The sequence below is a fragment of the Mercenaria mercenaria genome, chromosome 19, assembly GCF_021730395.1.
Source record: "Mercenaria mercenaria strain notata chromosome 19, MADL_Memer_1, whole genome shotgun sequence".
NCBI classification, from domain to species: domain Eukaryota; kingdom Metazoa; phylum Mollusca; class Bivalvia; order Venerida; family Veneridae; genus Mercenaria; species Mercenaria mercenaria.
The window spans coordinates 4,462,579-4,482,440 of record NC_069379.1 but is presented as its reverse complement, the minus strand read 5'-3'; the positions used below and the strand labels follow the sequence as shown (position 1 = coordinate 4,482,440).

Sequence of the window (19,862 nt, the reverse complement as noted above, 5' to 3'; positions counted from 1 at the left end):
TATGTAATATTTCTTCCAAGTTTCTGTACATTTTGAACACAAAGTGCCAATCTACATTAAGCTAACCTGTAAATGCTTCCACCTGTCTTCAAAACTTGCAAGCAAAATTACTCTCCATCCCAAATTTCTGAAAATTTGTCCATTTTTGCACTCTACCAAGCTCCTTGATCTTCTAATAAAGCCTCCTCTGTATCCACCCCTGTAATTCTGGTTGTAACCCCCTCTATTTTGGTAGTTCCTGTTAAAATTCCTGTCCTGATGATGACCTCCCCTGTTTCCTTGGTAACCTCCATACTGACCTTGTCCTCTGTAACCTTGACCTCTGTTGTCCTGGTAACCATGTCCACTCCTAAAAATAGTTATGTCCCTTTCATGTTATTCATATACATGTATTTAACAGCTGTGTCATTTAGATCTTGGGAGATTTTGGAAAGTGGATGTAAAAAGGGCAGTCTGTCTAGACAGCCCATATGTTATTCATATATTTAATCAATATATTTAACAATTACAGAAGTTCTTGCGAGATTTTGCAAATCCAACGTAAAAAGAGCTGTAAGACAGCCATATCCCCCACCGTTGTGTTTCATAGTGGACGCGGAAATAAATCAGTAATTACAGAATCTGAAGTTTTGCACTTTCACTCACTTCCATAATTACAGAATCTGAAGTTTTGCACTTTCACTCACTTCCATAATTACAGAATCTAAAGTTTTGTACTTTCACTCACTTCCATAATTACAGAATCTGAAGTTTTGAACTTTCACTCACTTCCATAATTACAGAATCTAAAGTTTTGTACTTTCACTCACTTCCAAAATTACAGAATCTAAAGTTTTGCACTTTCACTCACTTCCATAATTACAGAATCTGAAGTTTTGCACTTTCACTCACTTCCATAATCAATATACCTGTAAATTCCACTTAATGAAATTTAAAGTAATTCAAAGATAACAGTTATGGTTTTTGCAAACTATGCTTCCTCTTAACTGGTTCTTTCTTTATATCAATACATAAGAATGCCCACGGGCAGAATGTCAAGCCCACCAGCTGTCAAGTGTGACCTTGACCTTGGACATAGGGACCTGGTTCTTGCGCACGACTCTCCGTCTCACAATGGTGAACATTTATGCCAAGTTACATGAAGAAGAAATGCTCCGGACAAACTTCAATTCGACCTTTGACCTCCAACTTTGATCTTGACCTTTGAGATAGGAACATGGGGTTTGCGCACATCTCACCAAAGTAAACATTCAAGCCAATATATCTTCGCAACCAAAGTAAACATTCAAGCCAATATATCTTCACAAGGGAATTTATCTGGTGGTATGTCGGGGAATCCTTCAGAACGTTGGTGCACATGTTGAGTTGTGTTGATGCATAATGACTGAGTGGTTATTATATATTGTTTAACTTTCGTATAATAAAAATTAAAATTACCCATACTCCTTTTTAGCGGTTGGACACGGTGAACTATGTTTGCATTTAATTTGGAATATCTGAATGGCACTTTTCTGTGTGCCAGTTCTTTCATTTCATTATTACAACTTGATGTTACATGACCCATGGGTACAGGGCTAAGACACGTTTTTAATAGTGTTATGCCAACCAATATACATACATACCAAGTTTGGTGAATATGCGATAATGACTGCTAGAATTATCAAGAAGACATTTTTTGTGCATTGTATGTGTTCATATAAATGACCTGGCTCTCATGCATATAAGAAAGAAAATTCAAAATTATTGAAGAAGAGTTATGGTTTTGGCACTCTTCGCTCCCTAGAGCTCATCAAATTTTTTTACATTCACCAGTTTTCTTAAGTTCTTACCTACCGGTAAATACAGAACAATCACAGAAAGAGGACCCTTTCAGATATAAGTAGTGTGCATTTTTATATCCCCCTCCCATTTTTTGCAGTGGTTGATACTTAAATGTTTATCAATAATTCAATGTTAATACAAAGTTACTCTAGCAAAGACTTTAACAGGTAACGAAATTTCTTGACCGCAAAATTTTAACTTCTCAACATCAACGAACCTGCTGTCTCCATGCCTGTAATCTCTGTTTCTGTTATAATCTCTATCTCTGTCTCTATCGTAGGAACGATCCCTATCCCTGTCTCTATCGTAGGAACGGTCTCTATCTCGGTTCAAATCATACGATGACCGGTTACCATGGTAACTATCAGATCTGAAAAATCACAAATGAAACACTTTCCATGTACAGCACATTTTTCATATATCTACAACAACCCCTTAAGGTGAACTTTATCTGAAACCTAAACTTTTAGGGTTTGGTGCAACTTCTGTAAACAAGAAGGCCAAGATGGCACTAGGTCGCTCACCTGAGAAACACACCATAACAGCTAGTGTAAACATGTTTGACCTAATGATTGCATGGAAAAAAATATTCTGACCAATTATCATTAAAATTGGAGCAAAAAATCTTGAGTATAAATAAGTATTTTCTTTGATTTGACCTAGTGACCTAGTTTTTGACCCCAGACTACCCATATTCAAACTTGACCTAGATTTCATCAAGCCAACCATTCTGACCAAATTTTATCAAATCCAGTGTAAAATGCAGTCCCTATTGCATACACAAGGTTTTTCTTTGATTTAACCTAGTGACCTACTTTTTGACCCAGATGACCCATAATTGAACTTGACCTAGATTACATCAAGGCAATCATTCTGACCACATTTCATGAAGATCAATTGAAAAATACAGCCTCTATCGCATACATAAGGTTTTTCTTTAATTTGACCTAGTGACCTAGTTTTTGACCTCAGATGACCCATATTCAAACTCGACCTAGATTTCATCAAGGCAATCATACTGACTTAATTTCAGGAAGATCAATCGAAAAATATAGCCTCTATTGCATACACAAAGTTTTTCTTAGATTTAATCTAGTGACCTACTTTTTGACCCCAGATGACCCATATTCAAAATTGACCTATATTTCATCAATGCAATCATTCTGACCAAATGTCATGAAGATCAACTGAAAAATACAGCCTCTATCGCATACACAAGGGTTTTCTTTGATTTGATCTAGTGACCTAGTTTTTGACCCAAGATGACCCATTTTTGAACTCGGCCTAGATTTCATCAAGGTTATCATTCTGACCAATATTCATGAAGATTAATTGAAAAATACAGCCTCTATCGCATACACAAGGTTTTTCTTTGATTTGACCTAGTGACCTAGTTTTTGACCAGAGATGACCCATTTTCGAACTCAGCCTAGATTTCATCAAGGTTATTCTGACCAATATTCATGAAGATTAATTGAAAAATACAGCCTCTATCGCATACACAAGGTTTTTCTTTGATTTGACCTAGTGACCTAGTTTTTGATCCCAGATGACCCATATTTAAACTCGGCCTAGATTTCATCAAGGTTATCATTCTGACCAATATTCATGAAGATTAATTGAAAAATACAGCCTCTGTCGCATACACAAGGTTTTTCTTTGATTTGACCAAGTGACCTAGTTTTTGACCCCAGATGACCCATTTTCGAACTCAGCCTAGATTTCATCAAGGTTATCATTCTGACCAATATTCATGAAGATTAATTGAATAATACAGCCTCTATTGCATACACAAGGTTTTTCTTTGATGTGACCTAGTTTTTGACCCCAGATGACCCATTTTCGAACTCGGCCTAGATTTCATCAAGGTAATCATTCTGACCAAATTTCATGAAAATCAATTGAAAAATACAGCCTCTATTGCATACACAAGCTAAATGTTGACAAACGACAGACAGACGAAGGACACCGAACATCGAGCGATCAGAAAAACTCACCTGAGCATTGCTCAGGTGAGCTAACAAAAACTATTTGGAAGACCGAAGTAATTATCTTTCCTGTACAGTTACTGTGACATCATTAATATAGTCAAATTTGCTAAGATTTGAATTAGGAGATCAATTTTTCTGTATTTGTAGTTTACATCATTATTCTACAAAATTAAAATTCAATGAAAAAGCCATATTCCCATTTGTTCTGCATTCAAAACTTAAAATCCACAAATGCATATCCAAATACCCATTTTGGACAATATAAAATTTCATGCCAACAAAATTCAACAATTTTAAAGTAGTTACTTTAGAATGGTTTATCCACAGGCTTTTTCCCCCTTCTTTAAAAGGGGCCATTAATAGGCCTCTTCTCCTCAGAAAATTTCTTTTAAATCATGCAGTTTTCACCAAAAATTGACCTTACATCAGGTTTTTTATTCCCCTTTGCCCAAAAACAGAGCTACATTTTCCCTAAATCACAGGCCTGGACCCTTCCCCTCCTGGTAAAAATACCCCTGCTTCACTAAAGTGGAACTAAAGAGGTATTTTCCCTTCAAAGGTGTTGGTAACAATGGTTATACTATATTGGTTTTTTACCTTCACAATTAATCTTGAAATATACACACCTGCTAGATCCATATGATCGGTTTTCTTGGCGATGCCTGTCCTCCTGACGTGATTTGTCATCATGTCTAGATCTATCACTACTTCCAGAGTGAGGCCTGTCTCTTGAATCATACCTTTCCTTGGAGTGGTGGTCACTAGAGTCCCTGCGGTCACCTGGTCTCTCCTGTGAGTGGCGGTCACTAGAGTCCCGGCGATCATCTGGTCTCTCCTGGGAGCGACGGTCACTTGGGTCCTTGTGGTCACCTGAAGATGTCCTGCTGTCACCATGGTCGCAAGACTCCTTTTGTGAGGTACTCTCAATTTCTTTTGGTTTCTCTTGCTCTTTAGGTTCAGTGTCTTCTGGTGGTTTTTCTTCTTCTTTAGGTTTCTCTTTCTCCTCAGATGAATCAGTTAAATCCTGAGGTAAAATAATTACCATATTCAAATTAATTTACAATGAGTTGTGTCAAAAAAAAACCTCCTTACTCAGAAAATTTAAATAGTACTTATAGGAATAAGGTCAGTAATTCGGTCGAAAATGTGCTTCCGTGGTGTAGTCGAAAGAAGTCCATAATAAATAGATCCTAATTTTCCCATTTTTTGCGCAAATTCGTGTAGAACGAGTGCTTTAATCACCATTTTTCACTACTAGAATACATTCTGCATGAAATGAGACGGTTTTCATGTTCATACACCCCACATGGCAAGTTTTGCAGATCGAAACCGGAAGTAGGTGTTTATTGCGCGGACGAGTGCAAATATGCGCCATTTTTAGGGTAGCAGACCACTACTGACTGGCATTTCACTAGGAACTACATAACCCCCTATTTTCTTTTCATGTTTTCGTTAATTTGTGATAGAACTTTCATGAAAAATAGGTGTAGGAAAAAGTGATGTTCTCTAAAGATACGTAAAGACGATCTGAAGTTGTCGTTTTTTATATGAAACAAAGAAGGATTTGAATTACTGACCTTTAACCTATAAGAGCTGAAATAAGACTTTTTCGAAACACATCGCAATTAGTCTTAATAGGTTGTATATGATATAAAAGGGTGTTTCCAATGCAAAATAATAGTGAAATTTGAAAAATTTTGAATTTTGACCGTATTTTGAGTAGATGCGCCTATTCAGCAGCGATTTCTGGGATTAAAAAGCCAATATTTTGTCTCCAGAATGTCAGAAAATGCACAAAATGCATCCTTCTTGGTCGTATTCATGACGGAATGAATGATATTTCAGAATCCAAGTGAAAAATAATGCAAACGAGTGAAACTTTTACCAAAATATACAATAAAAGGACCATAGGGCTAAAAAATTTTGCCCAGTAAATTGGTAGGGGGTGGCTTCTATTAAATGTCTATATTTCTCTAAAATCTCGAAATTTCACAATGAAACTTGGCAATATGTTTGGTATTACATCTTTCTTGAAAATAGAGATGAAAATTGTGTGAAATTTGATAAGAAACATTTCTTATAGGAATAAGGTCAGTAATTCGGTCGAAAATGTGCTTCCGTGGTGACGAGTGCAAATATGCGCCATTTTTAGGGTAGCAGACCACTACTGACTGGCATTTCACTAGGAACTACATAACCCCCTATTTTCTTTTCATTTTTTCGTTAATTTGTGATAGAACTTTCATGAAAAATAGGTGTAGGAAAAAGTGATGTTCTCTAAAGATATGTAAAGACGATCTGAAGTTGTCGTTTTTTATATGAAACAAAGAAGGATTTGAATTACTGACCTTTAACCTTAATACAATTCCATTGCTCTTAAAAATGGTACTCTACAACAAACTGGCACAAACTTACAAATGTCATTTTCTACCTTAAAACCAACAAATAAAGACACTTGATAGAAAACAAGACAATTAAAGCTGCATTTGGAAGCATTCTTATTTAGTTTAAAATTTAATAACCACTTATTTTGACTGCTAATCAAGACATGAACAGATTTTTACCTGTTCCTCTTTAGATTCTTCTGTGTCTTTCTCCTCTACTGCTTCATCTTCTCCACCCTTTTCATCCGTCTTTATAGGTGGTTCAGTTAATTCTTCGGTCCTTTCAGTTGTTAGTTCCAACTCCTCTTTCTCATTCTCCAAGGAGTCAACATTACCCGTCTCCTCTGACACACTGTCCATACCACTATTTCCAAGTTCAGATTGCTTAAAATCACTTGTCTCCTTCTGATCGCTTTCATCTTTTGTCTCTAAAATTGGCTTAGGAGATTCAACAGCTTCAAGAAGTGTATCCATTTCACTGTCATCCACATTTTCATTTAATGATTCCGATTCTTCCATAGCTACAGAGTCATTTTTAGCTTTCAAAGATTCCTGTGTTTCTGTTTCCTTTGTGTCCATATCATTCTCTTCATCTTTTGCTAAAGTACTGTCATCTTTGCTTGCAAGTTCATCTTCAGATGGAATCATTCCAGCACCCATTTTTGGTGGCTGAGCATCTTCAGAATTCTCATCTGGTTCATTTACTCTTTCTGTGTCCATTACTTCTTCAATATCTTTTATTACTTCTTTTTCTTTTTCTGTTGCAGAACTTCTTTTGTCTTGTACAGATTGGGTATCTGTTTCTAGCTGTGCATCTTCAGATGATTTAATCTGTTCACATCCAATGTCTGCATCTATGACTTCTTTTTCGTGTTTACTTTTGAGATTCTCAGATACTTCCTCTTCTTTACCTGCTTCTGTAATATCTGCCTGTTCTTCTGGTTTTTCTTTTTCACTAATTTCAATAACTTTGTCAGATTCATCAACAAGATTAGATTTGTCCATAAAGCTTTCTTCACTACTACTGCTGATGTCTATAGGTTTTTCATCTTCTTTGTCAGAAGGTTTTGTTGTTTCACTAACTGTGATTGGTTTGTCTTCAACATCTGTAATTTTTCTCGATTCTTTTTCCTCTGATTTTTCTTTGGTATCTACAGTATCTGTTTTATCTTCTGATTTAAGCTCACTTATATTAGCTTTTACTTTACTTTCTCTAATTTTGTTTGGCTCTTCAAGTCCAGATTTGGTATCTAGCTTTGGTTTAGATCTGATTTCTGAAGATAAAAATACAGTGATATGTATGTTCTGAGTAAACTTAAACAAAATCGGAGATGGAATTTATGGACAAGAAGCTGAACTGAATAATCTAAGATATTCCTTGTTGTTTTCGAATTTAATAATTTTGACAAAAAGAATTGCTGTAAATGCAGCAAGATACAATATGCTTCACTGGCAATAGTAGCAAAAAAGCTTGCATGACAAAACAAGATACTGACAACATGAATGCATTCTGTGTATTTTCATTCGTTTGCCCTTGTTTAAAGCAACCAATATATAGAGAATAATAGGTTAGTGCCGTAGATAAGAAAGTTTATCTGGCGAGGTGGAGGAGGTTATCGGGTGAGCCGAAGGCGAACCTGATAACGTCCGGAGCCGAGCCATATAAACTTTCTCCATCTTAGGCACTAACCTAATACAGTCCAACCTGTACTTACGGTCACCTCCGATCAGCGGTCACCTCCGTTTAGCGGTCATTTTATGACGCCCCCGACGGATTTTCCTCTATTTCATCACTTTATTCAGCGGCCACCAAAATTGCCTCCCGACCGCCATATTTGACCCCTTTCAGCGGCCATGTTTCTTCCAAAACAAATTTTTTTAGGCGATGATCGCCGACGATACCCGATTTTTGAGAAACACGTGATTGCTTAGTCTCGCATGACTTTACCACACAGACGCGAAAATGACATGAGCTTATCAATTAAAACTGATAATCAAAGGTGTGATCCCCTTTTTGTTCCGATCAAATGGCCAGTAATTATCGGCAATTAGCGTGTCACCTCGTGTCAATTTTGTTGTTCACAGTTTGATCTCGGTTAAAGATAATACTCGATATCTAATTAGTAGCATACTATTTGTGATTCTTTATATTTCTTTCATCAAAACGCTATTAAATTTATTCGAAATTTATTGTGTTTGAAAGAAAATAAACCACTCGATCTTTTACGGAACATAACGGCGATCTTAGATTTTAGTGTAGACAGTAAGCGCGGAGAGTAGCTTCCCTTACCAAAATGGCGAAAATGGTAAACAAACTTGTTTTGAAGTTGGAAAATTGTCTGTAACAGTTTTTGTTGTTAAAAATCACGCTGGAGTTTTAGATTGCATAGAAGACAATTCGTATTGCGAAGGCAAATGCACGTCAAGTTATCTTGGTAAAATAATAATAGAAACTAAACAAGAAATGGGCCTAAAGGCTAAAGTGGTCGGAAGTCTGAAAAATACATATACTGGCTGCAACTCCGATCAGCGGTCACCTGTCTTCAGCGGCCAAATTGGCTGCTTCCCCTTGCTGGCTGCTTAAGACAGGTTGGACTGTATTCTATTTATCTTGTCATTACTTCATTTTCCGATATTTGGCAATTTATTTTACAAAAATAAGTGTGCGACAACCGCTTTAATGACGTCATATTCGTAATGACGTCACTTATATAATGACGTGATTACCGGCAAAATCGCAATAACTTCCTCGTTTTTGAATAAAAACTCATTATTTGACCACTCATTTTCTTAGTTCGGACATTTCCAACACAATGATGGTGGTTTCGTTGCAAAATTTCTTATGACAACAATATCGATCATAAGGTCACATGATCAACTGACCGTATATCACTGGTCACATGATCAACTGACGGTATATCAAGAAAGATATACGGCACCCTGATATCGGGTCGAAAGTACTGCAAGTGACAGGATAAATCATAAATATTTATCCAAGTGAACAGACAGCAATGATGACCTTATATTGCTCAAATGAGTAAACTAGTTAATTAAGTTTCAAGCCTAACATAGATACTATAAAGACAAATATTATGATTGGTTTTAAGCAGATCAGGTGAAACAAGAGCTTCTGGAGGATAGCAATGCTCAAATAACTCAGTATTACCAGTAAGTTTTTCTATGATTTGACCCAGTAACCTAGTCTTTAACCCTAAATTACCGAATTTTAAATCTGACCAAGACTTTTTCATTACAACTATTCTGACCAAGTACTGTGTAGACAAAGAAGATGTGGAATCTAGAGAGTAAACAATGTTTTTCTATGGTTTGACCTAGTGGCCTATTTTTTTTTATTCTGGATTATCAAACATAGAAAAGGTCCAATATTTTATGGAACAAGTTTCATTACAGTTAATATAACTGTGAACTCTGCAGTGTTAATAGTAAATTTGCTGAAGACACATGGTAAATGTAAATGTCTAATGCCGGGCAGCCCTTAGAAGACTTGAAATAAGAACTGGAAAATTGAAACCAAGTAATCACAAAAGCTCGCACTATGCACCCAGTACTTATGCGAGCTAAAGTCATATGTAACTGTATTACGAATTTTTTATTCTCAGCTCAACTTACTAACATTAAAAGCAACAAACAAATTATCGCATCTTCAAGACTTTTAACATAACAAGAGCTGTCCGTAAGACAGCCAAGCTCGACTATTCGAAATATTGTCCCAGAAGCAGGAAAATATTACCCAAAAAGGTTAAATATCAAAAGAGTTTTAAGTTCAAAAGGGGGAATAATTTGACCAAAATGCATATCAGTTAAGGGACTTGCTGCTATCAACTAGTTTTATAACCCCGAAGGCATATGTGAAGTTTCAATTCAATATCTGCATTAGTTTTGGAGATAGAAACTTGCATGTAAAACTTTAACCAGAGCTTTCAAAGTCCAAAAGGGGGCATAATTTGCCCAAAATACATGCCAGAGTTATGGGACTTGATCCAGTGAGGTTAGTAATTGATCTAGAAAAAGAAAAAATAAGTTTCAAATCTATATGCCTTTTAGAAATAGCTGTATGTACTTGCACGCAAAACTTCAACCAGAATTTGCTAAGTCCAAAAGGGGGCATAATTTGACCAAAATGAAGGTCAGAGTTATGGGACTTGCTGCTATCAACTAGTTTTATAACCCCAAAGACACATGTGAAGTTTCAAATCAATATCTGCATTAGTTTTGGAAATAATAACTTGCATGTGAAACTTTAACCAAAATTTTCTAAGTCTAAAAGGGGGCATAATTTGCTCAAAAAACATGTCAGAGTTATGGGTCTTGACCCAGTGAGGTTGGTAATTGATCTAGAAAAAGAAAAAGTAAGTTTCAAATCTATATGCCTTTTAGAAATAGCTGTATGTACTTGCACGCAAAACTTTAACCAGAATTTTCTAAGTCCAAAAGGGGGCATAATTTGGCCAAAATGAAAGTCAGAGTTATGGGACTTGCTGCTATCAACTAGTTTTATAACCCCGAAGACACATGTGAAGTTTCAAATCAATATCTGCATTAGTTTTGGAGATAGTAACTTGCATGTAAAACTTTAACCAAAATTTTCTAAGTCCAAAAGGGGGCATAATTTGCTCAAAATACATGTCAGAGTTATGGGACTTGACCCAGAGAGGTTGGTAATTGACCTAGAAAAAGAAAAAATAAGTTTCAAAGCTATATGCCTTTAATTGATGGCTGTATGTACTTGCATGCAAAAACTTAACCAAGGTGTGACGCCGACGCCGACGCCGACGCCAGGGTGAGTAGAATAGCTAGACTATTCTTCGAATAGTCGAGCTAAAAATCAAGGTAATACTATGGATTAGTTGGGTTCTGCTGTACTAGCTACTATAAGATCAAAGCTAAAAGTACTCATGAATTCCAAAAATTAGCACTATATAAATTATTCAAATGGAAACACAAGTCTATAAGAGCAACATTAACCTTAAGCCTGCTAGCAAGTGATTCTGCCTTTGCGACCAGTGCAGACCAAGATCAGTCTAAACGTTTATCTAGGCTGATCATTGCCTGCAAGAAATGGCTATTCAACCAGTCAAATTGTGAACACACTTTCAAATAGTAAATGGTATTGCCCAAATTGAATGATGGACCAGTTCATTTTTTAAATTAAGCAGGCTAAAGGTTAGGGAAAGCCAATCACTGAAGCATAAAAAGCACTTGTTACTTCACCAACAGGCATCTGTACGCTGGCTGAGGAAGATATATGCATGAAAATTATATAACGTTACTCTATCTAAAGAAAGTGATAAATAGAAATTGATTAACAGGATACATAGGAACCTATCATCATAACAACACCATAACCTTGCTTAAAACAGGCAAATTTAGAACATACTCTTAATCAATTTAAAAAAAAAAAAATGTTTCTTTAAACGTAAAGAAAGTTAAGAATTATAACAATTATCTGTCCTCGACATTATTGATTTAAATACTAATATATCGGGACTTATAAACTTGTAGCCTAGTATTCAACAAATCTATAGTTAGGAGAAGTTAAGTTTGAAGGAAAACAGAAAAATCACAAAATGAGCCGTGCCATGAGAAAACAAACATAGTGGGTTTGCGACCAGCATGCGCATCCACACAGTCTGGTTAGGATTCATGCTGTTTGCTTTCAAAGCCTGTTGCATTAGCGAACAGCATGGATCCTGACCAGACTGCACGGATGCACAGGCTGGTCTGGATCCATGCTGGTTGCAAACCCACTATGTTGGTTTTCTCATGGCGCGGCTCAAATAAGCATGTCACTACCATTCAAACACACATATACTAAACTTTGGCATATTTTGGATACGATCCATTATTTGCCTAACTCAACACCCCTACTGGATGGCCATATTTAATGAGCACAGATGAAAATTGATCAAACTGAAATAAGATGGACTATAAATATATTAAACCTTTAGCCTGATGGCACCAAGTTATATTACCTTTAGAACAATTCAGACCAAGTTCAGTCTGCATAATACTATTCAGTCAGAAAATTTACAGTGAACACCTCTTCAAATAATTTATGGCGCTGCCCAAATTGAATGATAGACCTGTCCATTTTAGAAATTTAGCCGAGTAAAGGTTAAATGATGTGTTTTACATAATGCCAAAATAGCCCACAGCGCTTTGTTGTAGACCACATCAAAATATCCCAAAGTATAAAACCAGATATAAAAGCGCTTGTAATAAAGCTACATGATAAATACATATTATTTAGTTCACAATCATAAGCCCTTTTATCTTCAGAATACATAGATATACTAGGATATGAGAGTTTTGAAATGTGGATCACAGTTCAAAAGTATTATAGAGTATTATATTTATGGGCATGTTTTAGTTATGGTGAGGTCAAATTTGTCATTTATAGGTTTATCATTGTGAATGCAAAGGTACTTTAAATGTATTATATATACATGATATTATACAGTAAAAACCTGACAGTGTATCTATCATATCGAGGGTTCAACGCAATAAGGGCGTATCTACATTATAATAATCATATGTAGATACGCCCTTATTGCGTTGAACCCTCGATATGTTAGACATTGTGCGAGTGTAACAGAGCCATATCATAATTATAGTATTCCAACATTCTATGTTTGTGTATAGGGCGGCTTGACACATAAAGTATGTGCTCTTCACCACTGTACCTAGGAGTCGTGCAACATCAAGTTGTAAAAATGAAATGAATGAACTGGCACGCAGAAAAGTGCCATTCAAATATTCCACATGACATTGCAAACACAACCAGCCGTGTCCAACTGTATAAAAAAAGTTTGGTTAATTCCGAAAGACACGCATCAACACATCCCGACATGCACCAACAGTAGCCCGATGAACTCCCCGGAAACAATACCAGATAAATTCCCTTGCGAAGAATTAATAGCAAGTTAAGGCCTTTACGCGCGCGCAACGCTCTTTGCCTATCCGGCCCGAATCATAGGTACAGTGGTGAAGAGCACATACTTTATGTGTCAAGCCGCCCTATACACAAACATGGTATTGGTATTGCAGATGTTGGTTGAATCAATTTTTGTCTTTAATAGGTAAAGATTACTTTCATCTTTCCAAACAGAATTAATTAAACTTGTTGATCAAAATGGCTCAGCAGAGCCTCGCACTTATTAATTTGTTCAACCTACCTAATATATTCAAAATGAAAAGCCATCCCATTAAGGCCACACTTGTGGCAACTGAAGTGTGATCTTCATTTGCAAGTTGTCTTTATGCATATAGAATAAAATACACAGCAAATGATAACACTAGAAATGAAATGTGCCAGGAGATCTATGTTCACAGATTGTATATGTGGTCTTGATTCACAGACTGTACAGGTTATCTCCCTTCACAGACTGTACAGGTTATCTCCCTTCACAGACTGCATAGGTTATCTCCCTTCACAGACTGTTTTTTTTTTTGGTCTGTTTTTGGAACAGTTGTGACTATATACTGTGAAATCACAATAATTCGAGGATTCTTTAGATTTTGTGGCTGTGGTGACCATGAAATGAAATGTAGTTGGAGAAATAACTCTTTTTATTTAATCGATCCACAAAATTATGACCCCACAATATAGCAGTTTAGACAGAATTTCAGGTCCATAAAATCATCTGGTTTCACAGTATAGGCAAAGAAATCAATCTAATGAGAGATTACACAGCAATTATAGCACTTTATGAGCCGTGCCATGAGAAAACCAACATAGTGGGTTTGCGACCAGCATGGATCCAGACCAGCCTATGCATCCACGCAGTCTGGTCAGGATCCATGCTGTTCGCTTTCAAAGCCTATTGGAATTAGAGAAACTGTTAGCGAACAGCATGGATCCTGACCAGACTGCGCGGATGCGCAGGCTGGTCTGGATCCATGCTGGTCGCAAACCCACTATGTTGGTTTTCTCATGGCACGGCTCATATATGTTTCTGCAGGCTTGTAACATGCTTACAAATCTACATTATAATATGTGATATATAGCAAATCAAGAAAATTTCCATAGCAAAGCATGTCACTTTAGTTGTAACACAGCACGGGCCTACAACATAGCAAACAAGAGCTGTCCGTAAGACAGCCAAGCTCGACTATTCGAAATATTGTCCCAGAACCAGGAAAATATTACCCAAAAAGGTTAAATATCAAAAGAGTTTTAAGTTCAAAAGGGGACATAATTTGACCAAAATGCATATCAGAGTTATGGAACTTGCTGCTATCAACTAGTTTTATAACCCCGAAGGCACATGTGAAGTTTCAGTTCAATATCTGCATTAGTTTTGGAGATAGTAACTTGCATGTAAAACTTCAACTAGAATTTTCTATGTCCAAAAGGGGGCATAATTTCCCCAAAATACATGTCAGAGTTATGGGACTTGACCCAGTGAGGTTCGTAATTGATCTAGAAAAAGAAAAAATAAGTTTCAAATCTATATGCCTTTTAGAAATAGCTGTATGTACTTGCACGCAAAACTTTAACCAGGATTTTCAAAGTCCAAAAGGGGGCATAATTTGCCCAAAATACATGTCAGAGTTATAAGACTTGACCCAGTGAGGTTGGTAATTGATCTTGAAAAAGAAAAAATAAGTTTCAAATCTATATGCCTTTTAGTAATAGCTGTATGTACTTGCACGCAAAACTTTAACCAGGATTTTCTTAGTCCAAAAGGGGGCACAATTTGGCCAAAATGAAGGTCAGAGTTATGGAACTTGCTGCTATCAACTAGTCTTATAACCCTGAAGACACATGTGAAGTTTCAATTCAATATCTGTATTAGTTTTGGAGATAGTAACTTGCATGTAAAACTTTAACCAGAATTTTCTAAGTCCAAAAGGGGGCATAATTTGCTCAAAATACATGTCAGAGTTATGGGACTTGACCCAGTGAGGTTGGTAATTGATCTAGAAAAAGAAAAAAAATGTTTCAAATCTGTATGCCTTTTAGTATTAGCTGTATGTACTTGCACGCAAAACCTTAACCAGAATTTTCTAAGTCCAAAAGGGGGCACAATTTGGCCAAAATGAAGGTCAGAGTTATGGAACTTGCTGCTATCAACTAGTTTTATAACCCCGAAGACACATGTGAAGTTTCAATTCAATATCTGCATTAGTTTTGGAGATAGTAACTTGCATGTAAAACTTTAACCAGAATTTTTTAAGTCCAAAAGGGGGCATAACTTGCTCAAAATACATGTCGGAGTTATGGGACTTGACCCAGTGAGGTTGGTAATTCACCTAGAAAAAGAAAAAATAAGTTTCAAAGCTATATGCCTTTAAATGATAGCTGTATGTACTTGCATGCAAAAACTTAACCAAGGTGTGATGCCGACGTTGACGTGAGTAGAATAGCTAGACTATTCTTCGAATCGTCGAGCTAAAAATGTGCACTGTATTATATCTTATATGTATATATGGTAAGAAGAAAGCGTATCACTATAACACATGACATTACTCTCAAGCAGACTTGTATATGGGGGCAATGTAAGCAAACCGATAAAGCAAGTATGTTACTACACCCTTTTACGTGGAAATACAACATACAATACAGGGTTATAACAAAATGAGAAATCTGCACTATACACTGGGTAGAGAAGTGAAATATGCAAAAAGTCGCATATTAACCCTTAGACTGCTGGCAACAAGTGATTCCACTATTGTGACTAGAGCCGACCAAGATCAGCCTGCCCATCCATGCAGTCTGGTCATAATCTGCACTGTTCACCATTCAGACAGTATCTTTTTATAAAACACCCCTTTTTAACAGTTAATGGTACTTCCCAAATTGAAAGATGGACAAGTTCATTATAGAAATTTAGCAGGGTAAGGGTTAAGCAAGTCACTACAGACTATGTAAGCGTCAATCACACCAGAGTAAAGATCTTACCATCAGTTTCCTCGGCTGTTAAAATTTACATTTTTTATTGAGAATTATTTTTTTATTTGTTTTTTTTCATTTTGATCAAATACATAACTTCTTAGCCTTTAATGTGATAAAAGTGAAAGATTTTTTTTCCTGCAAGAATAAAATTTCGAATTGAGGAAATTCTTTATAAGATACTTATGAACATCTTATACTGGCTTTACAACATTTAACAGAAAACGATGCATCAATTTACTTCAGCTGCACCATGAGAAATCCAACATAGTGCATTTGCATCCAGAATGGATCCAGACCAGCTTGCGCATCCACGCAGTCTGGTCAGGATCCATGCAGTTGGCTAATGGTTTCTCTAATTGCAAAAGGCTTTGAAAGCGATCAGCATGGATCCTGACCAGTCTGCGCGGATGTGCAGGCTGGTCTGGATCTATGCCGGTCGCAAATGCACTATGTTGGTTTTCTCATGGCGCCACTCAATTTACTTAGTTTTCCAACAGCAGGGATCACTATTATGTAGAAATCTTTTCTTTCCCTGTAAAAGCTAGAAAATGTTAAAAAAAGTTCTGTTGATCACTGGATTAAATTAGTTCATTCTTCAAGTTAATAAGCAAACACAGAGAGAATAATTTACTCAACAAAAACAGTTCAAAGGTTTTCTTATGCAACAAAAACAGTTCAGTGTACGACCCTCTACAGGTCATGTACTGGCCACACATTTTCATCTTATAATCATTCAAGCTTTCCAGAGCAACTGATAGAGACCACACTGTGTAGCACCAGACACAACTGACAGGAGCAGAACAATTTACACCTTATTCTTTGTGGTATGAGTCAACATTCAGCAGAAGATCAAAGCAAAATATGAGCCGCGCCATGAGAAAACCAACGTAGTGCGTTTCGACCAGAATGGATCCAGACCTGTCTGCACATCCACGCAGTCTGGACAGGATCCATGCTGTTTGCTTTCAAAACCTATTGCAATTAGAGAAACTGTTAGCGAACAGCAAGGATCCTGACCAGACTGTGCAGATGCGCAGGCTGGTCTGGATCCATGCTGGTTGCAAATGCACTATGTTGGTTTTCTCATGGCGCAGCTCATAGTGTAAATGCTAACAGAATGTATACAAATATCAATAAGCCAGTGCCAAATACAGGTCATCTACCTTAAGGTAACATATACAAGTCCTTACTTGTGGCCACAACACTTTTTTGCACTAATCCCAGCATTCCAAGAATTGAGCCTTCCTTCTTCTCATCACCTGTAATCAATTACATTAAATATTTGACTTGTAATCAATTACAGTAACTCATTGTTATATAGCACTTGTAATCAATTACAGTAACTTATTATTATATAGCACTTGTAATCAAATACAGTAACTTATTATTATTTATAGCACTTGTAATCAAATACAGTAAATCATTATTATATTGCACTTGTAACCAATTACAGTAACTCATTGTTATATAGCACTTGTAACCAATTACAGTAACTCATTGTTATATAGCACTTGTAACCAATTACAGTAACTCATTGTTATATAGCACTTGTAACCAATTACAGTAACTCATTGTTATATAGCACTTGTAACCAATTACAGTAACTCATTGTTATATAGCACTTGTAATCAAATACAGTAAATCATTATTATATTGCACTTGTAATCAAATACAGTAACTCATTATTATATAGCACTTGTAACCAATTACACTAACTCATTATTATATAGCACTTGTAATCAAATACAGTAAATCATTATTATACTGCACTTGTAACCAATTACAGTAACTCATTATTATATAGCACTTGTAACCAATTACAGTAACTTATTGTTATATAGCACTTGTAACCAATTACAGTAACTCATTGTTATATAGCACTTGTAACCAATTACAGTAACTCATTGTTATATATATAGCACTTGTAACCAATTACAGTAACTCATTGTTATATATATAGCACTTGTAACCAATTACAGTAACCCATTGTTATATATATAGCACTTGTAACCAATTACAGTAACTCATTGTTATATAGCACTTGTAACCAATTACAGTAACTCATTATTATATAGCACTTGTAATCAATTACAATGATCATACACTATCCTTGTTAGTAATTACATGTACAACAAGAGCACCGCCTTGCGGGTGCTGACGTTCATCTGATTTTTTTTTGTATAATAGAAATATTGTCCTACCCATCATTTACTAAGTCTAAAAAGGGCCATCATTTTTGCAAAAAGCAGGATAGAGTTATGTTTCTTGATGTACAGTGTCCACTTATGATGGTGAAAAACTGTTGCAAGATTTTAAAGCAATAGCTTTGATAGTTTATGAGAAAAGTTGACTTAAACATAATACTCAACCAAGAAAATGATTTTCTAAGTCCAAAAGGGGCAATAATTATTGCAAAAAGCAGGATGGAGTTATGTTGCTTGCTGTACAGGGTCAGCTTATGATGGTGAACAAGTGTTGCAAGTTTCAAAGCAATAGCTTTGATAGTTTAAGAGAAAAAGTTGACCTAAACATAAAACTTAACCAAGAAATCTGATATTTTCTAAGTCCAAAAGGGGCCATAAATCTTGCAAAAAGCAGGATGGAGTTATGTTTCTTGCTGTACAGGGTCAGCTTATGATGGTGAACAAGTGTTGCAAGTTTTAAAGCAATAGCTTTGATAGTTTAGGATAAAAGCTGACCTAAACATAAAACTTAACCAAGAAAACTGATTTTCTAAGTCCAAAAGGGGCAATAATTCTTGCAAAAAGCAAGATGGAGTTATGTTTCTTGATGTACAGGGTCTGCTTATGATGGTGAACAAGTATTCCAAGTTTCAAAGCAATAGCTTTGATAGTTTAGGAGAAAAGTTGACCTAAACATAAAACTTAACCAAGAAATCTGATATTTTCTAAGTACAAAAGGGGCCATAAATCTTGCAAAAAGCAAGATGGAGTTATGTTTCTTGCTATACAGGGTCAGCTTATGATGGTGAACAAGTATTCCAAGTTTCAAAGCAATAGCTTTGATAGTTTAGGAGAAAAGCTGACCTAAACATAAAACTTAACCAGGCGACGCCGACGCCGACGCCGACAACCGCTCAAGTGATGACAATAACTCATCATTTTTTTTCAAAAAATCAGATGAGCTAAAAATCAAAATAGCACTTGTTATAGTAATTACATTTATCATGTATCACTTCGAATCAATCATAGTAATAATACTGCACTTAATATGAGCCACGCCATGAGAAAACCAACACAGTGTGTTTGCGACCAGCATGCATCCATGTTTGCGACCAGCATGCATCCATACCAGCCTACACATCGGCGCAATCTAGTCAGGATCCATGCTGTCCACTTTCAAAGTCTATTGCTGGTCTGGATCCATGCTGGTCACAAATGCACTATGTTGGTTTTCTCATGGTGTGGCTCATATCACACTTAATTACAGAAATCTGTGTGTGTGTATTCAATTACAGTGATCATACAACAACTTTAACAAGTAGAGATGATGATTAAACTCTAGTGTTCTTTATATTTTCCAATGTATAAAGACACAATTGTTCTAAATTGTAAAGATTTCTTAAGAACTGGAACAGAATAGGTTAAATTTGACAAAATATGACTTCTTTCAAGACGGATGGTTTGTTAGTTTGTTTTGTGTTTAAAACGATTTTTCCAAGACAGATGGTATAAGAAAATCCTTTAATAATATGAAAAAATTCATTACCGTATATTTTCGCTTATA

At 36.0% G+C, this 19,862-nt stretch overlaps 1 protein-coding gene across 4 annotated transcripts in view; it reads right to left on the bottom strand.

The window, feature by feature from the left end:
- The window catches only part of LOC123541760 (uncharacterized), a 77,321-nt gene continuing 57,459 nt past the window's right edge, over window positions 1-19,862 (bottom strand). The window contains exons 15-20 of one of the 4 annotated variants that reach the window (XM_045327347.2): window positions 17,306-17,374; window positions 16,122-16,136; window positions 6,377-7,470; window positions 4,439-4,836; window positions 2,039-2,191; window positions 1-349 (exon numbers count right to left, since the gene is read on the bottom strand). In XM_045327347.2, the coding sequence (XP_045183282.2) occupies window positions 52-349; window positions 2,039-2,191; window positions 4,439-4,836; window positions 6,377-7,470; window positions 16,122-16,136; window positions 17,306-17,374 (2,027 nt within the window). In that variant the 3' untranslated portion in view covers window positions 1-51. Of the gene's footprint in view, window positions 350-2,038; window positions 2,192-4,438; window positions 4,837-6,376; window positions 7,471-16,121; window positions 16,137-17,278; window positions 17,375-19,862 lie in introns of those variants that run through there. The other 3 variants (XM_045327348.2, XM_045327349.2, XM_053531863.1) reach the window with 3 other exon arrangements.